This window comes from Musca domestica, unplaced genomic scaffold (genome assembly GCF_030504385.1).
Source record: "Musca domestica strain aabys unplaced genomic scaffold, Musca_domestica.polishedcontigs.V.1.1 24, whole genome shotgun sequence".
Taxonomy (NCBI): Eukaryota; Metazoa; Arthropoda; class Insecta; order Diptera; family Muscidae; genus Musca; species Musca domestica.
In genome coordinates, this window is record NW_026712272.1 from 8,592,374 (window position 1) to 8,618,221 (window position 25,848).

General features: G+C 34.9%; 2 protein-coding genes across 4 annotated transcripts; both read right to left on the reverse strand.

Annotated features, from left to right (window-relative positions):
* Nucleotides 1-57: 57 nt before the first annotated feature.
* Nucleotides 58-24,082, reverse strand: LOC101892700 (katanin p60 ATPase-containing subunit A1). Of its 3 annotated transcripts, none has more exons than XM_005191467.4 (4): nt 23,453-24,082; nt 5,501-5,733; nt 4,362-5,441; nt 58-2,745 (listed from the first exon to the last, which is right to left on the reverse strand). In XM_005191467.4, the coding sequence occupies exons 1-4, from the start codon at nt 23,563-23,565 to the stop codon at nt 2,420-2,422; spliced, it is 1,752 nt and encodes a 583-aa protein (XP_005191524.1). In that variant the 5' UTR covers nt 23,566-24,082; the 3' UTR covers nt 58-2,419. The 3 variants fall into 3 exon arrangements, with proteins under 3 accessions (XP_005191524.1, XP_019895164.1, XP_019895163.1); XM_020039605.2 differs by lacking the exon at nt 23,453-24,082 and adding an exon at nt 15,684-16,468 and having other exon boundaries at nt 4,362-5,438; XM_020039604.2 differs by lacking the exon at nt 23,453-24,082 and adding an exon at nt 15,684-16,461.
* A 786-nt stretch (nt 24,083-24,868) lies between these two features.
* On the reverse strand, nt 24,869-25,420 carry LOC131802791 (protein jagunal-like; the record flags this gene model as incomplete). The annotated part of the gene is made up of 2 exons (XM_059123405.1): nt 24,869-25,201; nt 25,292-25,420. Coding segments are annotated over 2 exons (258 nt in total), but the record flags the coding sequence as incomplete, so codon positions are not given.
* Nucleotides 25,421-25,848: the final 428 nt, after the last annotated feature.

Genomic DNA, 25,848 nt, shown 5'->3' on the forward strand with positions numbered 1-25,848 from the left:
AAATATATTTTATTCCTTCCTTTCCCATAAATATTTGAAACTTAGAAGATGTCCGTATTTTATAAGATATTGTGCAAAAAAATACAATTTTATATATTTATGGGGAGTTTCATCATAGCACTATGGAAGTCTAATATTAAATTATTTGATATAAAAAATATCGTATATTTCGCAATGACATCAGAAAAATGCAACAAAAACAAAAATCACAACTAAATTTTCCAAATTAAAGTTACAGGACATTTTGATATCACGATCACATAGGTACAGTTTACACATCATGTTAAAGTCATATAAAAAGTGACTTGTTTTCCAATTTATATTTACCATTTTCAAATATAAGCAGATTTTTATATGTTTTCTCATACTACGTCAATCGGAAGTTATTATAAAATGGGTTTTTCAAAAATGTTTACAAATTTGATATTTAAAAGAAAGATATAAAAACGGTTTATATAAAAAAGGAGGAATTTACTTTGCATATGACTCTAACATGGTGTGTAAACTGTCCTTCAGTTTCCACAGATTCTCAATTATATGAAACCTTTTTTCGATACTTTTCCTATAAAAGCAAAAAATGTGGAATCATTTTCAACATAACCAAACGTTTAATAATAATTATTTTATAAACCGTACATTTTTTAAATATACCTGATTTGAAATCGCATTGCCAAGGTGTAAACCTATTGAGCTAAACTTTCAAATTAAAGGTGAATTTCTTATCCTAGATACATACAAAAGGGTGTCCAAAAATTGGGTATAATTTTTATTTCGAAACAATTGTAAAATTTTGAGAATATTTTCCAGACAACACCAGAAATCTAAGAGTTTTCCTAGTATCGTTCGTTGTTTTATCGACGAAGAGCGATTTGAAAAACGTAGCGTCGATAAAATGCATGAAGCCATGCCAGTAGGCTTTACCGTCAGCCCAATCATGAATATCTCCTCGGGAAGCATTTATTTCGTAAACTTTACGAAGTAATTCTTCCAATCATGGCAGAAGAATACAGGTAGATGCATCAACGCTTGGGAGCATTGATATGTCAAAAAAAATTAAATGTTTTTTCAAATATAAGTAGATTTTGATATGTTTTCTTAAACTACGTCAATGGGAGGCTATTATAATTCGCGTCTTTCAACAATTTTTACAAATTTAAATAACTTTTCATTCAACATTTTCAATTCCAAAATTGGTTTGACAGTTCATTGTTTCAGCAGCTGTGTCGATGCGTCTACCTATATTCTTCTACCATGCTTCCAATCATGAAATTTTGAGGAGAAATAATTTGCGAAGATGTCAACGCGAATTGGCCTTTCTCGAACTTTGCGAACCCTATTTGTACGGATTGATGCAAACCATGGTAGAAGAATAAAGGTAGTCGCATCTACACAGCTGTTGGGACAATGAACAGTTATAGTACGTTTATATATATGAGGGTTAACCCACTGGATTTGGATTTAAATTGTCATATCCATTACTTTTACTTCAAATAAATCCTCTCAAAGAAGGTTAACCCTACAAAAAGTTCTAACGTAAACATGGCATGAAATCGATTTTGCAATTGAAAATGTTGAATGAAAAATTATTGCAATTTTTAAAAATTGTTGAAAAATATATATTTTTTTGAGAAATATTTTAATTTCTTTGAAAATTTTCTTCAGTTTTAAGGAAGATTATAAGTTTAAGGTGAAAATACATAAAACGCATTTCTGACTAGCTTAAGACATCGGCTGGGTTCTTCGGAGAAGAACAAAGGAGCCTAGGGCCGAAATCGAATTAAGTAAACCTAAAACTCCTCTCTTACTTTTCGAAGAAGACAGCTGATGACTTAAGCCAGTCAAAAAAGCCCTAAGGTACAAGTACATAAGAAGCTTGAAGTCATGGCTAGGGATTACAGAGCCGCACTAAAATCCTGCAGTCGTTTTCCATTATAATTTGACATTAATATGCCTAGCCATGACTTCAAGCTTTTTATGTACTTGCACCTTTCCCCCTCGGAGTTAGATGTGGAGATAAATTTTTGTTTATGATAGCAAAAAAGGGGAAAGAGAAAAATTCCGAACGAAATTGTTATTTATGATTGGGCTGAATATTTCATAAATATACCAGTGCCTTACGAAGCAACATGATTTATAAAATTGTACCCAAATTATGGACACCCTTTGTTCAACTGTGTATATGAGCAATCTTATAAGGCACAAACACAATGAAGCTCAATTTTTTTTAAAAAGTTTATCGAATTTGGTAAAAAATATGTCACAGCACTCAATTGGTGCCCAAGAAGAGTTTTATTTCTAGGTCGCCAAATCAGTGTTGTCATACTTTTTCTCCTGCCAAAGAAAAGCAGCATTGTGTTCATGACCCCAAATTTTTGGTTTTGATATATTTTTGGAGTTTTCCATCCATCTATCTTTCCAATTAACACGATCCATATTCTTCCATCCATTTTTCAAAACGATTAACATCATCTATGGATACGGTTTTCTTCGTACGCTGCATTGCATCTTGAAAATCTTGCAGCGTGATGGGCAAGTCAACATCTTCACGACGTATTTGACGTATTTCATCGGGTGTACGACCAAATATTTGACGACGCATCGGCATCATGGCAGCATCACGGCAAACGTTGCTGATATCAAAACCCGAATAACCTTTCATCTGATCGGCAATTGTATTGGTGTCTAGTGTGGGACTGAGATTTACATCTTTCAGGCAGAGTTTCAACAATGCCGAACGGGTGTCCTCTGGAAAGAGAAAAGATACAAATTAGTAAATTTTAAGGAATAAAGGTGGAAGTACATAGAACGATTAGCACTGTCGCGTGGCTTATTAATGTCAAATTATAAGAGAGAACGATGGCAGAATTCTTTTGTGGCTCTGAAATCCCTTTTGTAGTAAGGCTACATTCAATTAAACCCCGTTTTTGTTTATGGACATTATAGAGGCATTATCAGATGTAATAAGTTTTACATATGTGCTGTCAAATGGGAAAGCTTATTTGAAATGACTTTGGCTTCTTAATTTTATCATGGTTATTGCAGTAACAATAGGAATTTTGACAACTTGGGCCATTTCGGAAATGCAACACTACAACAAACTTCAAACTTTTGCAGATCAGCTGTTGTAGATGCTTCGTTGTACACAACAATTAACAACACCGAGAACTTTTTCTTATGATGAAGGACATATAATCTCCCTTTTTATATGTTTATGTTCAAAAAAAATAAATAAAATTCGTCTTCTTGAGATATGGAATTAGGAACTGGTTTTAAGTGCCAAGAAACGTCGAAAATAAGAGATTATTTATTATTTTTGTAAAATATGCCACTCGTCATACGTTTATATTTCAGATATGAAAATAAGTTTTGTGTGAAAAATGACAAGGGGAAGTTCGTTAGGAAAAAGGTTGCCATATGGAATTTAGTGGTGAGGAAAACAACAATTTGTCTTGTGTAAACATCAGTTAAAAATAATGTAGTTTAGGGTGACATAGTTCTAGTTCGGCCCGTAATTACATCGAAGATGCTAACCGATGATTTTTGCAAGCAAAAATTACTGTGATTTTTAAATTACCAGGGTGCTTTTAAACCCAGTATTCATCTTTAAAGGGATGCTAGAGCTGCACACATATTCTTGTGGGCATATTAATATCAAATTATAAAGTGAAATGACGTAAGAATTTAAGTGCGGCTTTGACATCCCTTTATGATATGTCACAAAATATGCAAAGTGAAGACTTCAAGCTGCTTATGTATCCACATCGTTAAGGCTAAAATAGACCAAAACTAAAAGTGAGAAAACATAAAACGCTTTTTTGCCTGGGTCATCGACAGGCTTTTTCGGAAAGGAACAAACGGGCTCAAAGGCCAAAATCGTCAACTTAAAACTCCTTTGTTCATCTACGAAAAAGCCAGCCGATGACTTAAGACAGACAGAAATCGTTTTATATATTCCCACCTTTAGGCTGGAAATACATAAAGCGCATATTTGGCTGGCTTAAGTCATCGGCTGGTTTCTTTTTTGGGGTTTTAATTGATTGTTGGATAGGTACCCGTAGTACCTATGTACCAAGACTGGTTATCGGCTGGTTTCTTTGTAGATGAACAAAGGAGTTTTAGGTTGCCTTAGTTCGATTTTGACCCTAGGATCCTTTGTTCATTTCCGAAGAAGCCAGCCGATGACTTAAGCCATCCGGATAAGCGCTTTATGTATTCTCATCTTTAAAGCGTGTCTTCGGAGTGAAAATACAACACTGTTGTCATTTGTAGCCGAAAACAGTGTTGTATTTTCACTCCGAAGTCGAAGTTTGGTAATTCTACCAACCTCTGTTTGTGTTTTTCTATTCCTTTTCAATACTCACCATTGGGCAATGAAATATATATCCTTTTCTCAAACCTTCGGCGGAATGCCTCATCGATATCCCATGGATGATTTGTGGCGGCCAATACCATAATAATTTTATCCTCTTGCATGGTGACATTCAAACCATCCATTTGTATCAATAGCTCAGCTTTAAAACGTCTACTGGCCTCATGTTCCGAATCGCTGCGCCTTGCCGAACACAAAGCATCAATCTCATCAATGAATATTGTACTGGGAGCATAAAACCGTGCCATTTCGAAGAGCAATCTCACCAATTTCTCACTTTCACCACGATACTTGGAAGTCAACGTTGAGGAGGATACATTAAAGAATGTCGTACCACATTCCGTGGCCACAGCCTTTGCCAGCATGGTTTTTCCCGTTCCGGGTGGACCAACCATCAAAACACCGCGCCATGGTCTACGGATACCCTTAAAGAAATCTGGCATTATTATGGGTAATACCACTGCCTCTTGTAGAATTGACTTGGCCTCATTCAAGCCGGCCACATCGGTCCACTTGACCCCGGGATTCTTTTGCAGAATATCCTTCTCCAACGTGTCCACCAAGTGCGGCTCATAGCCGGCCGGTGAAAATGTTTTCGCCTTTGTGGAAGTTTTCGGTGAATTCTTAGGTGTACTCTGTGATGTGGAATTCTCTTCTAATGAGGTAGCTTCTTGATCATCCGAATTGGAGTTTTCATCAATGGAATTCTTTTTCATTTTCTCCTTGGGTTTTATCTGTGAATTGACCATTAGTTTGCGGGCCCGTACCCTTTCCACGGAGCGGCTTTTACGATTTGGCATGGTGGCAGTTTTCAACGAACGTGAGTTACGCTTCTCGCCGCGTTCGGTTAGACCAGCTGTGGCCACATTGTGGGAGCTACCATGATGGCTGAGATTTATCGATGGCAATGTGGGCTGCAGCTCGGGATCACGGCGTCGCAACGAAGAAATCCATCGATTATCGTTGTGTGTATTGAAAGTGGTGGAATTAGCATGTTGTAATGGATTTGGATTCGGCCCGGCCGCATTGGCGGGTGGTAAATTTGTATTCGTTCTCGGTTGCGGTGATACTTCTGGCGGGAACAGAAAGGGGATATTACAATGTGAAATGAAATGCCTTATTTTCATTTACCTTGTGTGGGAATACGACTCTTAAGCCTCATGGTTCCAATGCTCGATGAAGACTGTGACGGCACCAATCCACTCATCGATGTCGTTCTTGTGGTTTCGGTCTTCTTACCCGTTTTTGTCGGTCTGTGAGTTGTTGTGATTTTGGTAAAAGCGAATGGTGGATATTGATCCAATATCAGTGAATCCATCATGCGTGCCATGTGTGAGAGTCCTGTTGGAGGCGCTGATGATGTGCTGGAAATAAAATAAGGAAATGGGAATTAAACGGTTAAATTCTTCTTGGAAAAAGACCTTATTTAATGAAGAATTGATAGATTGTGAAGAGGTTAGAAGTAGATGAGATGGGATGATGTCGTCGTTCACAGACGATCTTTCGAGAAATTTAGGTATTACTGATAGGCCTGGAATTTTCTGGTCAGGCAAAAACCCTATTATAGACCCGCTGATAGGTCAGACAATTTATAAAAAACGTGTTAAACAACTTACTATAGGTGTGTTGACAGAAATGACAGGATCCAGAGAGTCTGCTCTAGACGAGCTGACTGGCCAGTCAGTCTACCGCAGATGTGCTGACTGTGGCAGGTCAGGGAGTCAGACACAGACGTGCTGCTGGGTCAATATGCTTATAATAGAGGCGCTAGGACGCAGCAAGTATCAAACGTATTCGGGACAATGTATTTACAGCGGCGACCAACATCCCTAAAAATGTGGCGCCCAAATAGAGAGACACAGCATCATCCATTTCAGAGTTAGAAATAGCTTTAGGGTTATGAGGCCACAAATGGAGAGAATAGTAAATTCATCTATAGTGGCGCCTAAAGGCTCCACACAACATATACAAATCTACTTATTTTTGAAGAAACGTTAACAATTTTTTGGCATATCCCTGATCAAAAGTTTTTATGCATCTACCTGTATTCTTCTACCATGGTACATACCATGGCAGAAGAATACAGGTAGATGCATCAACGCTTGGGAGCATTGATATGTCAAAAAATTGAAATGTTTTTTTAAATATAAGTAGATTTTTATATGTTTCCTTATTCTCAGTCAAAAGGAGGTTATTATAATTCGCGTTTTTTCAAAAATTTTTGCAAATTTAAATAATTTTTCATTTAACATTTTCAATTCCAAAATTGGTTTGACAGTTCATTGTCCCAGCAGCTGTGTCGACGCGTCTACCTATATTCTTCTACCATGGTACATACGTACTTTTTCGATCACAGCGAGCCCTATTTTCATTGGAAGAATACAATTTAATTGAAGTGTAGCATGTTTTTAGTGTGAGAATGTATGTTTTTTCCAGAACTGCAAGAATGTAAAAGTTTTAACTACGATAACCGATTTTCCCTTTATGATATCGAAAACAAATTGCAAAACTTTTAGATTCTTGCAGATACTCGAACACAGCAATATAAAATTAAAATTTTTTATAAATAACACTATATATGTAAAAATCCATTCCGTCTCATATGTCTTAAGGGTGCTCTCGTGACGTGATAAAAATAATAATATCCAAAAGTATAATTTTTGAAAACATTGTAACCTATGATTGCATGAGTTTACTTTAATAATTCCAGCATGGAATTCACATATATATATTTCTTCTTACTTCTCCTCTCAATATTAGATAAGTACAAGTCTCCCAACAAAGTAGCTGTCTAACAAAACAGCTATACGTCTCCTAAACTAAAACCTTAACAATTATAGATAACTGGAAGCGAGTCCTTTTAGAAGTCATTCAACTATAATGGAATTAAAGTTCATTGCTGTTGTGCTTTTTAAAGTTTTCAATATTACATGACGACTTGTTGACATGTTTGCATGCTCTGCAAGTGGTTTTACCTCAAATACAAATTAACCCAACAAATAAATGCAATTTATAGAAACAAAAGATTTAAAACGAAATTTAATAAAAAAAATCTCTACTTTTATCACACTGGTATTTTTAATAAAAGGGAAGTGTCAAAAATAGAGGTAGACTCATTTGATAAATCGAATTTGGTAACCCTTTTCTGACGAACTCGACATAGTCATTTTTCAAATATTTTTTTTATATCTAAAATATTTACGTACGACGAGCGGCAGATCTTACAAAAAGAATAAATCTTTTATTTTCGGTGTTCTTTGGCACGTAAGGATAGATGTACAGGGTGAGATGACAAAACAGCAACCAACTTCAGACTGCTGTCATTTCAAAGCCACTCGTCCGACAGCTGTTAAAATTACTACAGTGACAGCTCCATATATTGTTTACAAGCGTACAAAAGCACTTTTGCTGAGAATTTTCCAGAAAAAAAGTTATTCGTGATGGAATTCAAGCGTGATAGTGTGATTTCTTTATATTTGGCTGGAAAATCGCAAGTGGCTATCGTTAGTATACTCCAGCATTTAAGTGGGAATAAATCGTTTGTCTCGTACCATCGTTTGTTGCCGTGATACTGGTAGCGTAGCCCGACGTCAAGGAAGTGGACGGAAGAAAACAGCAACATCAGCAGAAATAGTTCGAAAAGTAAAGAAGCGACTTGATCGAAACCTGCGTCATAGTGGCCGAAAAATGGCGCGTGTGCTGAACATATCGCCATTTTCCATTCGGTAAATATTGAAAAATGAGCTCAGGGTAAAGCCATTGAAATTCCAAAAAGGGCAAGAACTTACACCGCAACAGAGAGCAAATAGACTAAGACTCAAAATAGGTAAAGAGTTGCTTCACTTGGCCGAAAGTGGAGAACTTGCCGAATTTGGCTTTCTCCGATGAGAAAATATTCGTTGTTCAGCAGTTTGTAAACAAACAAAATGATCGTGTTTACTTGCCAAAGAGATCAGCTGAAAATGTACGCCTTTGGTTGGCCACCAGAACTCAAGCGCCAGTCATGGTGATGGTGTGGGCCGCCATAGCAGACGATGGTCGCTCTCCGCTCGTATTAATCGACCATGGCATCAGAATAAATGCCAAATATTATTGCGAAAATATTCTGGAGGGTGTATTAAAGCCTTGGACATGCAAACATTTTGGCCGCAGACCTTGGACATCCTAACAGGACTTAGCACGCGCCACCCAAGAATGGTTACAAAATGAGGGTCCTTGCTTCATTTCCAGCGCACAATGGCCACCAAAATCTCTGTATATCAATCCGTTGGACTATTGTATCTGGAGTATTTTGGAAAGCAAGGTTGGCAATGTAAAAAATACCAAAGTGTCGATCACCTCAAGCAAGCGCTTCGCCAGGAATAGGCCAAAATACCGCAGAGCAACATTCGGGCGGCGTGTGACGGTTTCATTGGCTCTTTGGAGGCCATAATTCGTGCCAAAGGTGACCAATTCGAACAAATCTAAACTTATTCTAAAATTTGATGCTATATCCGACATTTTTTGCTTTAATTCAATAAAATTAAAAAAAAAATTAAAAATTATGGCGTTTGACTTTGTTGGAGTTTTTTTTTATCTCACCCTGTATATACTTTGTTATGTCTAATATTAATATTTCGATGAGTAAAACTGGGAATACTTAAGCGCTTATTTGGCTGGCTTAAGTCAGCCGATGACTTAAGCCAGCCAAATATGCGCTTTATATTACAATATAATGCTATATCATGATATGGTGCCTGATTATGTTTTTTACAATAAAACCTATCTATTGAATCAAAGCCACAATAAAACAGCTCAACTTTATGTATTTCATGTCCTTGTCCTTGTCATGCATTCATTTATTGAGGTTATAAACTTAACTCATTTTGCATTTTAGAATGAGATTAGATGCAAATGCACACATGCCAACAAACATTCAATGAGACAGAAAAAAAAAACATATGCACAGTGTATGTTTTCCATAAACTGTTATGGCAGACACCCTAAGGACTCTAGCACTCCTGTTACAATTTGACCAACAACCCCAACATTAAGTGGCTATATTATTTGGCTCAATAGGTTTGGGTTTCCCCCTCAATTTGTGGCTATATTATATAGACCAATGGGTTTGGGTCCCCCCTCAACTTTGTGGTATATACAATTACTATACAACACAGCAACAACAGGAAAAAAACTTTCCTAACAGACAAAGTCAAAGCCAATGACATTAAAACACGAAACGGCGACCTTATACTCCTTGCTTCCTAATATGAAATATGAACGAAATATTCTTGATATCTACATTTGTGTGTGTATGTGAAACTTTGTAACTTGGTATTTGTGTGTATGGGAATTAATTGAAATTGCAAGAGTTTAAATATGTTTTTAACTTATTTTTAGTACTCTCTTCCTTCACCTCGAGTACGGTGTTGTTTTGCATCGTTGAGAACCTAAAGTGTTGCCTATTGTTAGGCGCTAGTTTGTTTTCAATGTGTCTGTTGTATCGTTGCTGCGTTTTTAGTTCATTGAACTTGTCATAAAATGTCGCCGCATTTTATTTATTTTGTTTGTGTTGTTGTAGCTGTTGGTAGTTGGCAAAAAATTGATTGCTATAGTATAAAAATTTCTTCCGCGGGATATACTATAATGCTAATGGGATTTTAATTCATTGTAATTGATTTAGACATTTTAATGGGTGTGTATGTACTTTGTGAATATATATTGTATTTATAAATAAAATGTTTATATTGATGGTAAATGTCGGAACATATACAGATATATGTATTTTACGAGGTGTGAGTTTTGGAAAATTTATTTTGATCATTGAAGGGAAATTCACTCTGTTAGTTTTTTTTTAACTTAAAGCTACTATAAAGATGAGAATACATAAAACGTCATAGACTGGCTTCTTCGGAAAAAACAAAGGAGCATAGGGCCAAAATAGAACTAAGTCAACCTAAAACTTCTTTGTTCCTCTATTCGTTTGACAACATCACATTGTAAAAATGTTTATTTACAAATCCATTGAACATACACAAAGCAGAGATGGGAATCTGTTTTCTATGCAGTGAAATTGAAAAGGTAAATTACAGAAAATCCATAGATGGGAATGCTTATTTGAAATGACTTTAAATTCTTAATTTTACTATGGGAAATTGAGACTCCTAGTTTTTTTTTTTAACTTTTGAGCCGATTCTTAAAGCTGCTAAGGGTGAGAATACAGAAAACGTATTTTTTGACTGGCTTCTTCGGAAAAAAACAAAAGAGGCCAAAAACGAACTAAGTCAACCTAAAGCTAATTTTTTCCTTTACGAAGAAGCCAGCCAATGACTTAAGCCAATCAAAAAACCCTCTAATGTCTCTCACCTTAAGGGTCTTACAATGTTTAATTCTTTATTTCCGTGTGTGTGTCAAAATTGACATATGTAAAAGACTCACAGGTCTTGCTATCACACACTTTCATATGGGTTTGGTTTCCTTTGGTTACATTATGATTATATTGTATTTTCTTAAAAAAAAAAAAATTCTTTATAGATAAATTTTTACCGCAAATATAATTATATATATTTTTTCCCACAAGTTTTTGTGGGGACTCCATCTGTTTAATTTTCATACTTTTCTTGCAAAAGAGAATAAAAGTACCTTACTCTCATAGAAAGAAGTTGCTGGGCAACTCCTGCTGGAAAAGTAACCTGACAAATCTACTTTTGATTAAAAAAACATTTCCGATGAAAATAGGGCTCGCTGTGATCGAAAAAGTACATTTGTACTTTACTCCTGTATTTAACAATGTATCACAGGTCGTGTTCAACTTGTACGTGTGTAAAAAACATATCGTCTGATAGAGCCTTAAGTTGAGAAACTGCTTTTTGACTGACTTATGTCATCGTGTGTCTTCTTCGTAAAATAACAAAGGAACGTGGGTTAAACAGGTATAAATAATGGGCAGAAATTATGTTTTATGTATTCTCAACTTAAAAGTCGTTTTTTGTAAAATATTTGTTTAAAAACTGTCAAGGTCGATTTCATTGGAAAAGTGTTGCCATATTCGATTTAGCAAATAAGTTTCTCCATATTTTTTTTTTTAATTTTTCCTCACAATGAATAATATTTTTGTTGTATTTCAAAATTATTTTAATTTGAAATCCAATCACGTATTTTAAAATTGGTAGTCAAGGGGACTTTCTGTGTAACCAGTTAACCCGTTAACGCTTTATATTGTCTCAACTTAAGATTACTTTGATTTTTTTTCAAAAAATGCTTTGTAGATGAATACAGGTAGATGCATTAACGCTTGGGAACATTTATATATTTCAAAAAATTTTAAATTTTTTATAGAAAAATAAGTATATTTTTTATAAGTTTGGTATATGTTTTTGTTTCATTTAAAAAATTCAATGCAACTTCCTGTATTCTTCTACCATGGAAAAATTACAAGGTAAAGTTCGTTGGAAAAGGGTTGCCGTATTCGATTTAGCAAATATTTTGGTTTATTTTTTTGTGCCAGCATTCATTTTGTTTAATAGTTATTTGCGTCCTTAAGAATCCTAGGGTTGAGGACCCGTAGGAGCCATCGCAAATGGAAAGGGGAAAGCAAGAACCATATTTCATGTAATGTCGTGAATGCAGGGGATAATGTAAAATGGGTACACCATCTCACACCTAGACGAATCGGATACAAAGTATATTTTAGTATAATGTCAAATGACATCTAATTCTCTTTTAATGAGTATAAAACAAAAATACGACTTCATTTCGAACTATATTATTTAGATGAAGATTACATGGAACTAGCATTTAATGGCCTCCCAAATTGACATTACTCTCGAATTTTGACTGGGAAATAATTAGCTAAGTAGCGATCTCCCCAATTTTTCACACCTTCAAGTGACATTAGTTTTTCAAATTTGGATTAGGCTTAATTACCTCCCCTATTTTTTACACCCTCATAGTAGTAGCTCATGGTCATTTTCATCTTAATTCAATTCCACATTTATGGAATGTAGTTCAACGGCCTAGCAGGCCTCTTCATATTATTATTTTGTCACATTTCATTTTCTTCGCTCGCAGGCTAGAAACAAGGTAATTGATGGCATTTTGAATTGAGTTCATCGTTCAATACTTTTTTTGCCCATACTAAGACATTGTTATTATATACATGTTATTTTTGTTGTTGTTTTTTTTTTTTTCTTGTATTTATTCTGCTTTTGTTTTTTTTTTTTTCAATTTTAATTTATTCTTAGCACAAATGACGAGTACGAGTACCCTACTTTTGTTTAATAATCGAGTACATTTTATGACTAGGTCATAAAAGAGAGAGAGAGAGCACAGAAACTAGAGTGGAATAATAACAAACAATGACATCCTTCCTTACGAGGAGGTTGGGCCATTAAGCTGTTGTTTTATATACTTTATGCATGTGTAGAAGATTTACATGTGTGCTTGAGAGAAAGGATATCGTTATCATTTTAAAATTTAATAAATAAAAACATAAACATGGGAGTCTTGTGTTAAATATTTTTACATTGGTGTTGCATTTTTAAGAGAATCGATCTCCAGTGAAAATGGAAAAACGCTATACAAGCAATTGAATAAATAATCGAAGAAATTTTAGAGTTCTTCTTATCCCTCGGTTATATGCATGGAAGATGAATATTGGTAGACGCATCGACACAGCTGCTGGGACAACCAACTGTCAAACCAATTTTGGAAATTGAAAATGTTGAATGAAAAAAGTATTTAAATTTGTAAAAATAGTTGAAAACGCGAATTATAATAACCTCCGAATGGCGTCGTATAAGAAAACATACAAAAATCTACTTATATTTGAAAAAAACATTTAAATTTTTTTTTGACATATCAATGCTCCCAAGCTTTGATGCATCTACCTGTATTCTTCTGCCATGGTTATATGTAAAAACACCAGCAAATGCCTCAGCAACGAATTCGAAAAATCGTGATGCACGCAATTGACTTTTTCATGATAATAAGATCTAATGTAAACACGACTTAAAACAATGTATTCTTTCGTGGTTATAGATCCCTTTCAGCAACTACAGGAAAAGAGTAAACAGTGTTGCGTTTTTTATTTCTGGGAGATAAGTGCATATTTCTTTCAAATAAGAAAGTCGCCGAAATTTCCATCGATCTATATACCATCAGAAAGGTAGTTTATCTTTAAGGAAATAGGAAAAATCCAACTCTATAGTATAACCATATTCTGTTAAATAGGCATTTTTTTTGATTATTTTACATTTTTTCATAAATTTCTTAAATTAGAGAAGAATGTGATCGGATGTTAATAGTGGGTAGCCAATTATCGTCTGATAGACTCTTAAGGTGAGAATACATAAATCGCTTTTTTGCCTGGCTGATGTCATCTTCGTAAATAAACAAAGGAGCGTAGGGTAAACATGTGTAAATAACGGGCCGAAATTAAGGTTTATATATGTATAACTGAAGATTACGTTCTTACGAATATGCCACTCGTCGTACGTAAATATTTCAGACATAAAAATATTTCTAATTTGAAAAATAACAAGGTCGAGTTCAAGGCCTACATATGGTCGGCCAAGAAGACTATTTTTAACAACAATTTGACAGTAAACTTAGTAGATTTTAACAGGTAGTCCCATCGACACAGCTGCTGGGACAATAAAGATGCATATTGGTAGACGCACCGACACAGCTGCTGGGACAACCAACTGTCAAACCAATTTTGGAATTGAAAATGTTGAATGAAAAATTATTTAAATTTGTAAAAAATTGTTGAAAAATGCGAATTATAATAACCTCCGAATGACATCGTATAAGAAAACTTATAAAAATCTACTTATATTTGAAAAAAACATTTAATTTTTTGACATATCAATGCTCCCAAGCTTTGATGCATCTACCTGTATTCTTCTGCCATGGTTATATGTAAAAACACCAGCAAATGCCTCAGCAACGAATTCGAAAAATCGTGATGTACGCAATTGACTTTATCATGATAGCAAGATCTAATATAAACACGACTTAAAACAATGTCTTCTTTCGTGGTTATAGATCCCTTTCAGCAACTACAGGAAAAGAGTAAACAGTGTTGCGTTTTTTATTTCTGGGAGATAAGTGCATATTTCTTTCAAATAAGAATGCCGACGAAATTTCCATCAATCTCTATACCATCAGAAAGGTAGTTTATCTTTAAGGAAAAAGGAAAAATCCAACTCTGTAGTAGAATCATATTCTGTTAAATAGGCAAGTTTGTTTTGATTATCTACATACCATCAGAAAGGTAGTTTATCTTTGAGGAAATAGGAAAAATCCAACTCTGTAGTAGAACAATTTGACAGTAAACTTAGTAGATTTTAACTGGTAGTTGCATCGACACAGCTGCTGGGACAATGAACTAACTGTCAAACCAATTTTGGAATTGAAAATTTTGAATGAAAAATAATTTAAATTTGTAAAAATTGTTGAAAAATGCATTTCATAACAACCTTTGATTGACGTCGTATAGGAAAACATATACAAATCTACTTGTTACTGAAGAAACATTTTAAAATTTTTGACATATCAATGTCCCCAAGTGTTGATGCATCTACCTATATTCTTCTAGCATGCCCCTTATCGTGTGATAGCAGCTTAAATTATTTTTTTCCACTGAAAATAGGGCTCGCTGTGATCTAAAAAGAACATATATACTTTTCTCATGTATTTCACAACTGAGATGTCGTCCATGTACCATACGATCTGTGGAACATTTAAACATGGGAAATTTGACACTACATATGTAAAATTCTCATCATCTGATGTACTGTACTTTCTTATTGGATCATAAAAATTATTTAGATCTATACCCTGCTCTTCAACTTTGTATATGAGATCCCGGCCTTTTCAGGTGGTCTATATAGATCTTCACCTCGTCTCCAGCCTGTCTAGAACATCCTAGCTTCTCATCAGTTATCCTATAATTAACATTCTGGTATTCATTTCGTCTATAATAAAATTCTCTGTTCTCCAAATCGCTTTTCTAGAAAATAAAAATTACTTTTTCCTTTCAATTATAAGGCGTTGCCAGCCACTAAACTTCCTATATTTGAAAATGTTTCCAAGTAAGTTTCCCAAGTATTTCTGGGGTTCATCATTTATTAACGACAAAAACATGTAATGTAGACGACGTTTACAATTTCTTTAGAATTAGTTTTCGTATTTGATATGAGAATGAAGGAGGAAAGGACCTTCTCTCCATGTGTAAATATGTGTGCACAACTGTATGTGTGTGTGTGAGTTTTTTGTGGGTTTAATGTACCGGCATTGTAATAATGCCAACTTCACACGCTAATTACCTTACCATTCATGTAAATCCCACAAGGAGTGATATGGCGTATGACGATACGCCGAAACCAATGGCACAGCAACTTCATATTCCACTTGAAAATCCGATGGAGCCGGAGCTGCTGTTGCCGCGGTTGTTGTTGCCATGGCATTGGAGGGGCCAACACGATCCAGGGCAGGATTCGAATTGGAGACCAAGGAACGTTTACGTAAATACATATTTGAAGATTGTTGCGATGTGGACGGCGGCGGCGGTGGTGGCTGTTGTGAGGGTGGCGGTGGTGTTGCTTGCTGTGCCGGATGATGGTAGGCATGCTGATACTGGGAATGTGGATGAGGGGCATGATTCCCGTTGAGCTGGTGTAAATTATTAGCGGCTGTCATATTTGTTCCAGGATGATTATGATGACTGACCAATGCCGAGTCATGATGATTCAAACCGAACCAATTTTGGGTATTGGCATTAAACATGGCGACCACTCTCGAAATTCTTCTTCTTCTTTTTCTCACAGACACTTGTTTTTGTTCACATTGAGAATTTTTTTTGCAAATAATTATTTTTTTAATTATTTCATTAACTTATTTCTTTTGATTGCTTTCTAGTCACCCGTGTTTTCCCCGTTATTGTTCGCGAATCATGTACGTCCGTTATTTGTGAGGGTAGTTTTCAAACTGACCACTGACTGGCGGATGGTTTAGCCAAACGCACAAGTCGTCTAGGATGTTTAGCTCGCTTTGTTCTCAGTTTGTGAGCGTGTTTTTTGTTCGTATTATTTCTATATTATCGTAAATGGAAACATGAGAAATATGGGATGGGGGTGGCAGGGTGATACAACTTCACTGGCCACTATGGTTCAACTTTAGTTTGCTTGCATGTCCTTTTGGTTGGATGGTCATTGCGGCTGCAGGGAAACCAGCTACAGTGGGAATGGATGATATCCAGTGGGAATCTCAGTGCAACTGGGCTGAATCTTAATCTGGAAATACATAAAGAGCATATTTGTCTGGCTTAAGTCATCGGCTGGCTTCTTCGTAGATGAACAAAGGAGCCTAGGGCCAAAATCGAACTAAGTCAACCTAAACCTCCTTTGTTCACCTACGAAGAAGCCAGCCGATGACTTAAGCCAGCCAAATATGCGCTTTATGTATTCCCAGCTTAAGATTATCTATAGAAATATCATTTCAGCCGGTCTTAGTTGAAGATTTTCTGCAAGAATCTCATTCCAGCTGAGCTGAATCGAATTTTTCTTTAGAAATCCCAAATTCAGCCAGGCTGCATCTAAAATTTCCCAAAGGCAGAACAGAAAGGGTAAACTCATTTGCTAAATTGAATATGGCAACCCTTTTCTGACGAACTCGATCTTGTCATTTTTCAAAGAAAATTTAATATCGTATCTTAAACATTTTCGTACGACGAGTGGCAGATTTTACACAAATAATAAATAATCTTTTATTTTTGGCGTTCCTTGGCACGTAAAACAGTTATACGTTTCATATCTTAGGAATAGAAAGTTTGTTTATATTTTCTTTGGCTAAAACATATAAAGATTTATAACCCTTCATCTTAAGGAACGTTTTCGTTGATCTTAAGGTGAGAATACATAACACGCTTTTTTGACTGGCTTAAGTCATCGGCAGGCTTCTTTTTTTTTGGAATCGGTAGTTGGTTTTGCCGTCAAGACGAGTTTGGTACGGTACCCTAAGATTCATGTACCATTGCTTTATAATCGATTAGTGGTTATCTATAATTATATTTTCCTTTCAGTCTTTCATTTCTTTGCTTTCTTGTAGATTTGCGCTCGGCAGGCTTCTTCTGAAAAGAACAAAGGAACTTGGGGCCAAAATCGATCAAAGCCAACCTAAAACTTTTTTGTTCCCCTAGCGTTTTATGTATTCTTGCCTTTAATTCTCGTGTAGGCCTAGAATGAGGTTTCACCTAAAATCCGCGTTTACGGATCAAATCCCCTGAATTACCAGCTGAAAATGTTGTATCAAACCAGGGGCTGGATTCTTGTTCTATGAAAATATGAAATGAAAAATATTTCCTTTATAACATTTTTCATTTGACATTTCTTTCCTTTATAAAAGTCTTCATTTCACATTTTCATAGAACAAGAATTGAGGCCCAGGAGTAATATTGTCTTCATACTTTTCCTGGGTGAAACCAAATTTAACCGTTCCATAATTAAGTCTTACATGACTTATCAGACGAATATTTTATGTTTCTGTTTTAGATTATATTTTTTTTATTTATTTTTTTTTTGGCTTTTATACCCTTTAAAAAGCGTGAAAATAACAAAATATTTGTTCTGAAATAAATACAATTTGTTTCCTGCTGTACGCCCATATTTAAGGAGGAACTACAAAACATCAATTTGAAAATGAGGGGACATAAAATAAAAAAAATACTATCGAATGATAGCACTTGGCAATTGTACCATGGATTTTCCATAGAAATCTCAATCCGGCCAGGCTGATTTTTCACTTATGTCCCACTGTATTTCTTTGTCATTCATAACTCATTCGGTCACTATTCAAGCACCCACCTCCTGCTCCTTGTTACCTTGGTATTTCGCTGACTTTTAATGGTGGTGGTGGTCAAGAGTTCTGGCCAGTCATCAGGTACATAACCACATGCATGTGTACATACATATGAATGTGTTGTAGTTTTAGGAGAAACCACTTGTTCATTTGATTGTTTTATTGGCTTTTGTTCTCTTCAGTCAAATGGCAGAAGCAAGAACAACAACAACAACCACAATAGGAACATCATCATTACCACCGTTATTAATATGAAATGAGGTTAAAGGAAATTGGTATTGTTTGGCGTTCATATTACACATACACACACATAAAATTGGATACCGGGTTTTTTCGCTACTTTCTTGACGTTTGCGTTTTTTGTAGCGTGGTCTCTACTTGCACTGGTAGATCATTTAAGTTTGATGAGCTACTTGTTACGGAGTGTAATTTTTTTGGATCTCCATTTTGTCCATTGTAGAATCAAGAAGATAATGTAATGCAACCATATGTTTACAATTTTTTCAAAATTAATCGTTTGACAACATCTCATTGTCAAAATATGTGTCAATTGTAAATACAATTGTAAATACACAAATCATAGATGGAAACATTGTTTTATGCAGTGAAATTTGACAAGGTAAATTACAGAAAATAAAGAAATGGGTATACTAATTTGAAATGACATTACTTTTTTAATTTTGCCATTATTTTGTCTCAAGCTCACTTCTACCCATTTACAAATTTTAACTTATAAGTACCCTTATAATTAGCCAATCACAAAAAAAAAATATTTAAATCTTAAATGTGATAACACATAAAACGCTTTATTGGCTGGCTTAAAGGTGAGAATATATAAAAAGCATTTTTACTGGCTTAAGTATCGGCAACCTTAAATTATTTTCTTCCACTACGAAGAAGACAGCCGATGACTTAAGCCAGTCAGAAAAGCGTCTAATGTATTCTCACCTTAAGTCATCGGCTGGCTTCTTCGTAAGAGATGAGCAAGTATATATTATGGGACGAAATTGAACTAAACTAACTTAAAACTTCTTTGTCCTTTTCGAAGAGGCCAGCCGATGACCTCAGACAGTAAAAAACTTGTTCTATGTGTTTAAGTAATGGGCTGGCTGACTAGATTAAATTATGGACCAAACCCGAACTACGTCACCCTAATTATTTTAGCTCTTTTTTAACGGGCGTTTACACTAGAGACCATGGCAGAAGAATACAGGTAGATGCATCAACGCTTGGGAGCATTGATATGTCAAAAAAATTTAAATGTTTTTTCAAATATAAGTAGAATTTTATATGTTTTCTTATACGACGTCATTCGGAGACTATTATAATTCGCGTTTTCAACAATTTTTACAAATTTTAATAACTTTTCATTAAACATTTTCAATTCCAAAATTGGTTTGACAGTTCATTGTCCCAGCAGCTGTGTCGACGCGTCTACCTATATTCTTCTACCATGCTAGAGACATTGTCTTGAATCCGAGTTGCTATTAACTACCACATACAGACAGAGCCGATTGATTTTCTCATTGTCTAAATTTTTTCTTCCCTCCATTCGGGGAAAGCATTGTACATCTGAAAGTTCTTCAACAAATTTTACTTCGATTTTCCGGGCCTTGTTGAATTTTTTTTCGATATAGAGACGTTTGTTTGAAGTAGTCCATCCTCCTACGCCGATTGTGAAATTTGTATTGCGGTAGTATTGAGGTGAGAATACATAAAACGCTTTTTGACTGACTTAAGTCATCGACATGGTAGAATAAAGAAGATAATATCATGCAATCATATATTTACAATTTTTCAAAATAATTAATTTGACAACATCTTATTGTCAAAATATTTATATATAAGTCCATTGTATATACACAAATCAGAGATGGGAACCTGCTTTCTTTGCAGTTAAACTTTGACAAGGTAAATTACAGAAAATGCAGAGGTGGGAATGCTTATTTGAAATGACTTCAACTTCTTAATTTTACCATGGTCATCGGCTGGCTTCTTCGGAAAATAACAAAGGAGCGTAGGGCCTAAACCGAACTAAGTCAACCTAAAACTCCATTATTTCTCTACAAAGAAACCAGCTGATGACTTAAGACAGTCAAAAAAGCGTTTTATATATTCTCACCGTTAGCCTTGTTTTTAGTACGTTTACACATACTAAATTGAATTCCATTGCGTTTATATCAAATGATTTGATTTTATTTGACATTTACGCAATGAAATTGATACTGGAAATCCACTGGATTTGTGACGCAGGGTCAATAATTACAGTGAACTTTTGTTCTTCGACATAGGGTCTAAACATAACAGTACAGTACAACATGAAATTAAATTGCCAACTCTTGCTCTGTTCTAGAACTTTTAATAATCTAGTAGTTTTACATTTTTTGAAATATCATAAAGGGAAAATCGGTTATAGTTGTAAAAACTTTTACATTCTTGTAGATCTTTAGCAGACCATCTATTCTCTCAAAGTTGAAGAATCTACTTATTTTGTAATTTTATTTCGATATCGTAATGGGAAACTCGTTTATCATAGTAACATAATTTACATTCTTACAGTTGTGAACAGAGCAATTAATATAAGACCTACCTCCCTCATTGAAGCCTACTCGCAATTCGTCTTTGCCAGGCCAAGAATTTTCCTTCTCCTCATTACTTTTTATTACGTTTATGTTACAGTTAAACAATTATTTTTCACGTGTTTGTTTTTGTTCTTATTGTTGGTGCTGCTGCTGCTAGCTTTTGGTTAAGTGGACGCACAACATGGCACGCCATCTTCAAGCATGAATCGATTTTATCAGAATTTCTTTTTATTTAACCAAATAAATCGAGGGTAATGACAATAAATTAAAACCAACGGTTCCAGTTGGAATGCAACTCCAGTTGGATACAAAGTAATAAACCTACATTCCTTTACCGTTTCTAATTAGCCTAGATGGCGAAGATGGCGTGAGAAATCCTGTTTTTTGGGGATACGTTTTTTTTTCACAGGAATCACCACCAGAGACTGGTAAGTGGAGACTTGCATATACTATTTTACTTTATATACAATGCGCTCATCGATAATCTATTTTATATACTACTCAAGTACATTGACAGATTTTAAGTGTAAAAATGAAACGGATATTGGATTTACTGATAATATTTAATAGAGTTATGACTCTAAAGATGAGAATACATAAAACGCTTTTTTGTCTGGCTTAAGTCATCGGCTGGCTTCTTCGGAAAAGAACAAAGGAGCGTAGGGCCAAAATCGAACTAAGTCAACCTAGAACTCAACGAAGAAGCCACCCGATGACTTATGTCCGTCAAAAAAGTATTTTATGTACTCTCACCTTAATTCTTGTGTTTTATATTTTTAATCATTGTCCCTATATACTAAACATAACGGTACTTAATCCTAGATTTTGTTTACATAATTTATCCTTAAAAAAAATACAACAACAATCCTTAAGTTTACAGATGTTAATCAGTTGATCTTAAGATGATCGTTACAAAGGAAGTTCACACTAAATGATATGTTATCAACTAATGACTAATAGGGTAGTTCACATTAAATCAATCATCTTTAAGGAACACTTCAATCTCCTTAGAGCTTATGACAAATACAAAAATGCGGAGATGGACTAGAAAAATGCGGTGTTGGCAAATAATGTCTTTTAAAGAAGAAAGAAATAAAAGACGCGCTTTCAAATTGTGGAGATACTGAATTCCCTTTGATGCAGGTGGGTATTGAAATATCCAGAGAAGACAATATTTAGCGTCATATGTAGTTCCCTCGGAAAGGATCGTCTAATACCCAAGTTTCGTAGTAAAAAGTTTTACTTTCCTGTAACTCACTCTAGCAACCGTAGCTCTGAATATCCCTGCGGTCTGCTTGAGTACTTATTAAGGTATCTTGCAACCGTATCCTTGAATATCATTGCAGTCCTTTTTAGTATTTATTAATTACTCTTGCAACCGTAGTTCTAAGATTCCCATTTTTGAAGTCAGAATATTCGAAGAACAACAATATATATTCTTGATCAGCATAAAATTCGATGTCGAATTAGCGATGTCCGTCCGTCTGTGGAAATCACTGTAGCTTCCGAACGAAATGAAGTGAGTTGATAAAATTTTACTCAAATGTATATTATGTCTGCAGGAGTTTTGGTATTGAAAAAGGGCCATGTAAGTTTTCGTTTTGGTATAGCCCCCATATAATGGAACCTCCCTATTTTCGGTATTTTGGCGATTTAAGCGACATTATTTACCGGAAATCTTTCAAATTTGGTATTTGAAGTTCGTAATGGATACAGCCTTAGACACAAAATTGTCTGTGCAGGTTCAAGTTCTTCGTATAGCCCCCATGTTACTGTACCTTCCGATATTCTGTATTTTGATGATTTAATCGACATTATTCACCGGAATTGCTTCAAATTTGGTATTTGATGTTCGTAATGGACACTAAAGCCTAAGACAGAAAATTGTCTGTGCAGGTCCACGTTTTGGTATAGCCCCCATATAAAGGTACCTCCCGATATTCGGAATTTTCATGATTTTAGCGACATTATTCATAGGAATTGCTTCAAATTTGGTATTTGAACTTCGTAATGGATATTACAACTTTTTTACTTGTTGTAGACTCCAATCTCAAAGAAGTGATTCAAAGGCGATCTTATATTTTGATCATCTATACCGACTGCCTGACTTTTCTGCTCGTCGACAATTAACCACCTGTCCTTTAAATCGTTTATAAGACATTAACGTTTCTTCAAGCTTTCTATAATATACTGTCATGTATGAAAGTATATAGACTCCCAGCCCCTCTGCTCTTCCCCAACATACTCCCTGGGCCTTCAGTTTCTCGTTTTGTTGCCTTTGATTTATCAGCAATGTCACGTGTCATAATTGACCTTTACATGAAGGCCTTAACTGCCTGCCCGCGGTGTTACATCTTCAGAAGATTTGACAAGGTCATGTCGGCCAAAAAAATACGGTTTCCGGCATTATTAACACACACATAGACACAACAAATTAAAATCCTTCAACATAACCTTCATGTGTGCAGAGATTTTTTTGTTGGTTTGTTTTGAAAATTTACTTTAAACTGGCATCGATTTTTCAACAAATGAGAGAACCGTTATCAGACGGCATATCATGAAATTTTCCTAATTAGGTTTGTTGTTGTTTTTTTTTTCTAACTACACACACATGCACATACATACATGTATATAATACAGTATAATGGATGGTGATACTTACCCTGGCATAACAGGTAGATATGATGTGGTAGAGTCCAATGTGCGAATGGTGGTATTACCACGGACCACCAATTTTTCGCGTGTTACACGGCGAAAGGTTTCTTCTTGACGCATTTTTGGGGATTTACTTTACTTTCACAAAGTTTCCAATATTTTTGAATTTTTTTCTATACTTTTTCCATTGGCACTTTGATCGCTCTCCTATTTTTTTGTTATTGTATTTTATCCGTTCTGCGTGGCTTTCCTAGGCCAAATCGTATTTCACACTATGCCCCAAGTGTGGGTTGGATGCTGTGTATAAGGCTTTCGAATTGAAGAAGGAGGATGATGATGATGACAGATGCTTTAACACTTGTTAGGCTGCTTCTGCGTTTGCAGTGCGCAGGATTGAAAATTGATAAATGTTTTGAATTCAAGATTTTGTTTTGAAATTATTTGCATTTTGTTCTTCTTCTTTTTTCTTGGTTAATTATTTAGAGGAAATTTCCACTTTTATTACACAACTGCATTCACTCAAGGATATTTTTGCATTGTTCCAGCCAGTTACGGTGGCCAGTTTTGTTTTCTATTTGCCGTTTCGTGTGTCTAATATTGTCGTCATCGTCATTTGACCATTTGCTTGTGCCTGGTGGGGGTATGTTAGGTTGGAACGATTTACGAGTTTTCTTTTATCCTTTTTAAGGAAGGAAAACATGCTTGGTGAAAGGGTGCAAAGGGCTAAAGGTATTGACGGATATTATAGACGGAAAAGAACAAAGGAGCGTAGGGCCAAAATCGAACTAAGTCAACCTAAATCTCCTTTGTTTCTCTACAAAGAAGCTAGCCGACGACTTAAAGGTGAGAATACATAAAATGCTCTTTAACTGGCTTCTTTTTAAAATAACAAAGGAGTTTTAGGTTGACTTAGTTCGATTTTGGCCATATACTCCTCTGTTCTTTTCCGAAGAAGCCAGCCGATGACTTAAGCCAGTTAAATTATGTATTCTCATCTTTAGCTCGTCTATATTGTACCCCAATTTTGACAATTGAGTCACTGAGAGTTTGCAAAATTTAATTTTCTCATTTGGTCAGTATCATCAGCTGATAGAAAATAAACGTTTTTTTACGTAGAAAAAAATTATTAGACATTTCTGGCAATAATTTAATTGTTTTTCACATTTATAGTCTCCCCCCTGCTTTTTTAACTTTCAGCCAATTTATTTCCAGTCCACCCCAATATTTACGCCATAGCTTTGGTCATTTTTTTTCTAATGGTCATTTTTTTTCTAAATTTGTGTCCACATAGATTTATTTATTGACAACAGGTAGTAGTTTTTTTTTCTTGGTGTCTGATAGATATTTTCTTTTTTATTTTGAATCAATTTAATTGATAGTTGTTTTTCGTTTAACGTTTAATATTAAATCAATAAATGTGCCATTACGAATTACAAGTTTTGTGTATTTGCCAATTTCAAATTGAATATGAATGGTTATTTAATTGCATCTGTATAGAAACATCAAAAAATAGTCTAACAATTTATGTAAATTTTTTTCGTAGTTGTATATTGTTCTTTCTTTTTTTTCTAGTTTACAACAAGAGTATTTAAAAAAATTGGATAGAAAATATGATTTGTTAACATATCTATTGATATTTACGGGCAGAACGTGCCTTCCAGGCTTTGATCAAATTATAGGAGAAATACAAAGTGAAACCGTGTATTTGGAAACCCACAAAACAGAAAGCATACCACAATAGGCCATAGGGTAGACCCTGAAATTGAAATAAAACATTAATATTTTACTTTTATGTCTTAAAACTTAAAAAACTAAAAAAAAACTTAAAAATCATCATTTAACTCACCCTCCACAGGAAAATATCGGTTTCCTCCAAATCGGATTTATCTTCTAGGCTAAGATATTCCAAAACATCACCGAAATAATAGACAAAACAGTAGAGCAGTGGCAGCACACCAAACAGTCCCAGGGTAAGCCAGTTAAATTATGTATTCTCATCTTTAGCTCGTCTATATTGTACCCCAATTTTGACAATTGAGTCACTGAGAGTTTGCAAAATTTAATTTTCTCATTTGGTCAGTATCATCAGCTGATAGAAAATAAACGTTTTTTTACGTAGAAAAAAATTATTAGACATTTCTGGCAATAATTTAATTGTTTTTCACATTTATAGTCTCCCCCCTGCTTTTTTAACTTTCAGCCAATTTATTTCCAGTCCACCCCAATATTTACGCCATAGCTTTGGTCATTTTTTTTCTAATGGTCATTTTTTTTCTAAATTTGTGTCCACATAGATTTATTTATTGACAACAGGTAGTAGTTTTTTTTTCTTGGTGTCTGATAGATATTTTCTTTTTTATTTTGAATCAATTTAATTGATAGTTGTTTTTCGTTTAACGTTTA

Bases quoted from the DNA above. Each gene is read 5' to 3' on its own strand.
- LOC101892700 (XM_020039604.2), bottom strand. From the start codon at position 16,138: ATGTTTAATGCCAATACCCAAAATTGGTTCGGTTTGAATCATCATGAC. The intron at 5,734-15,683 runs GTAAGGTAATTA...TTTTATTTCCAG, and splicing joins TTGTGGGATTTACATGAATG to CACATCATCAGCGCCTCCAA. The intron at 5,442-5,500 runs GTAAATGAAAAT...TGTTCCCGCCAG, and splicing joins GAGTCGTATTCCCACACAAG to AAGTATCACCGCAACCGAGA.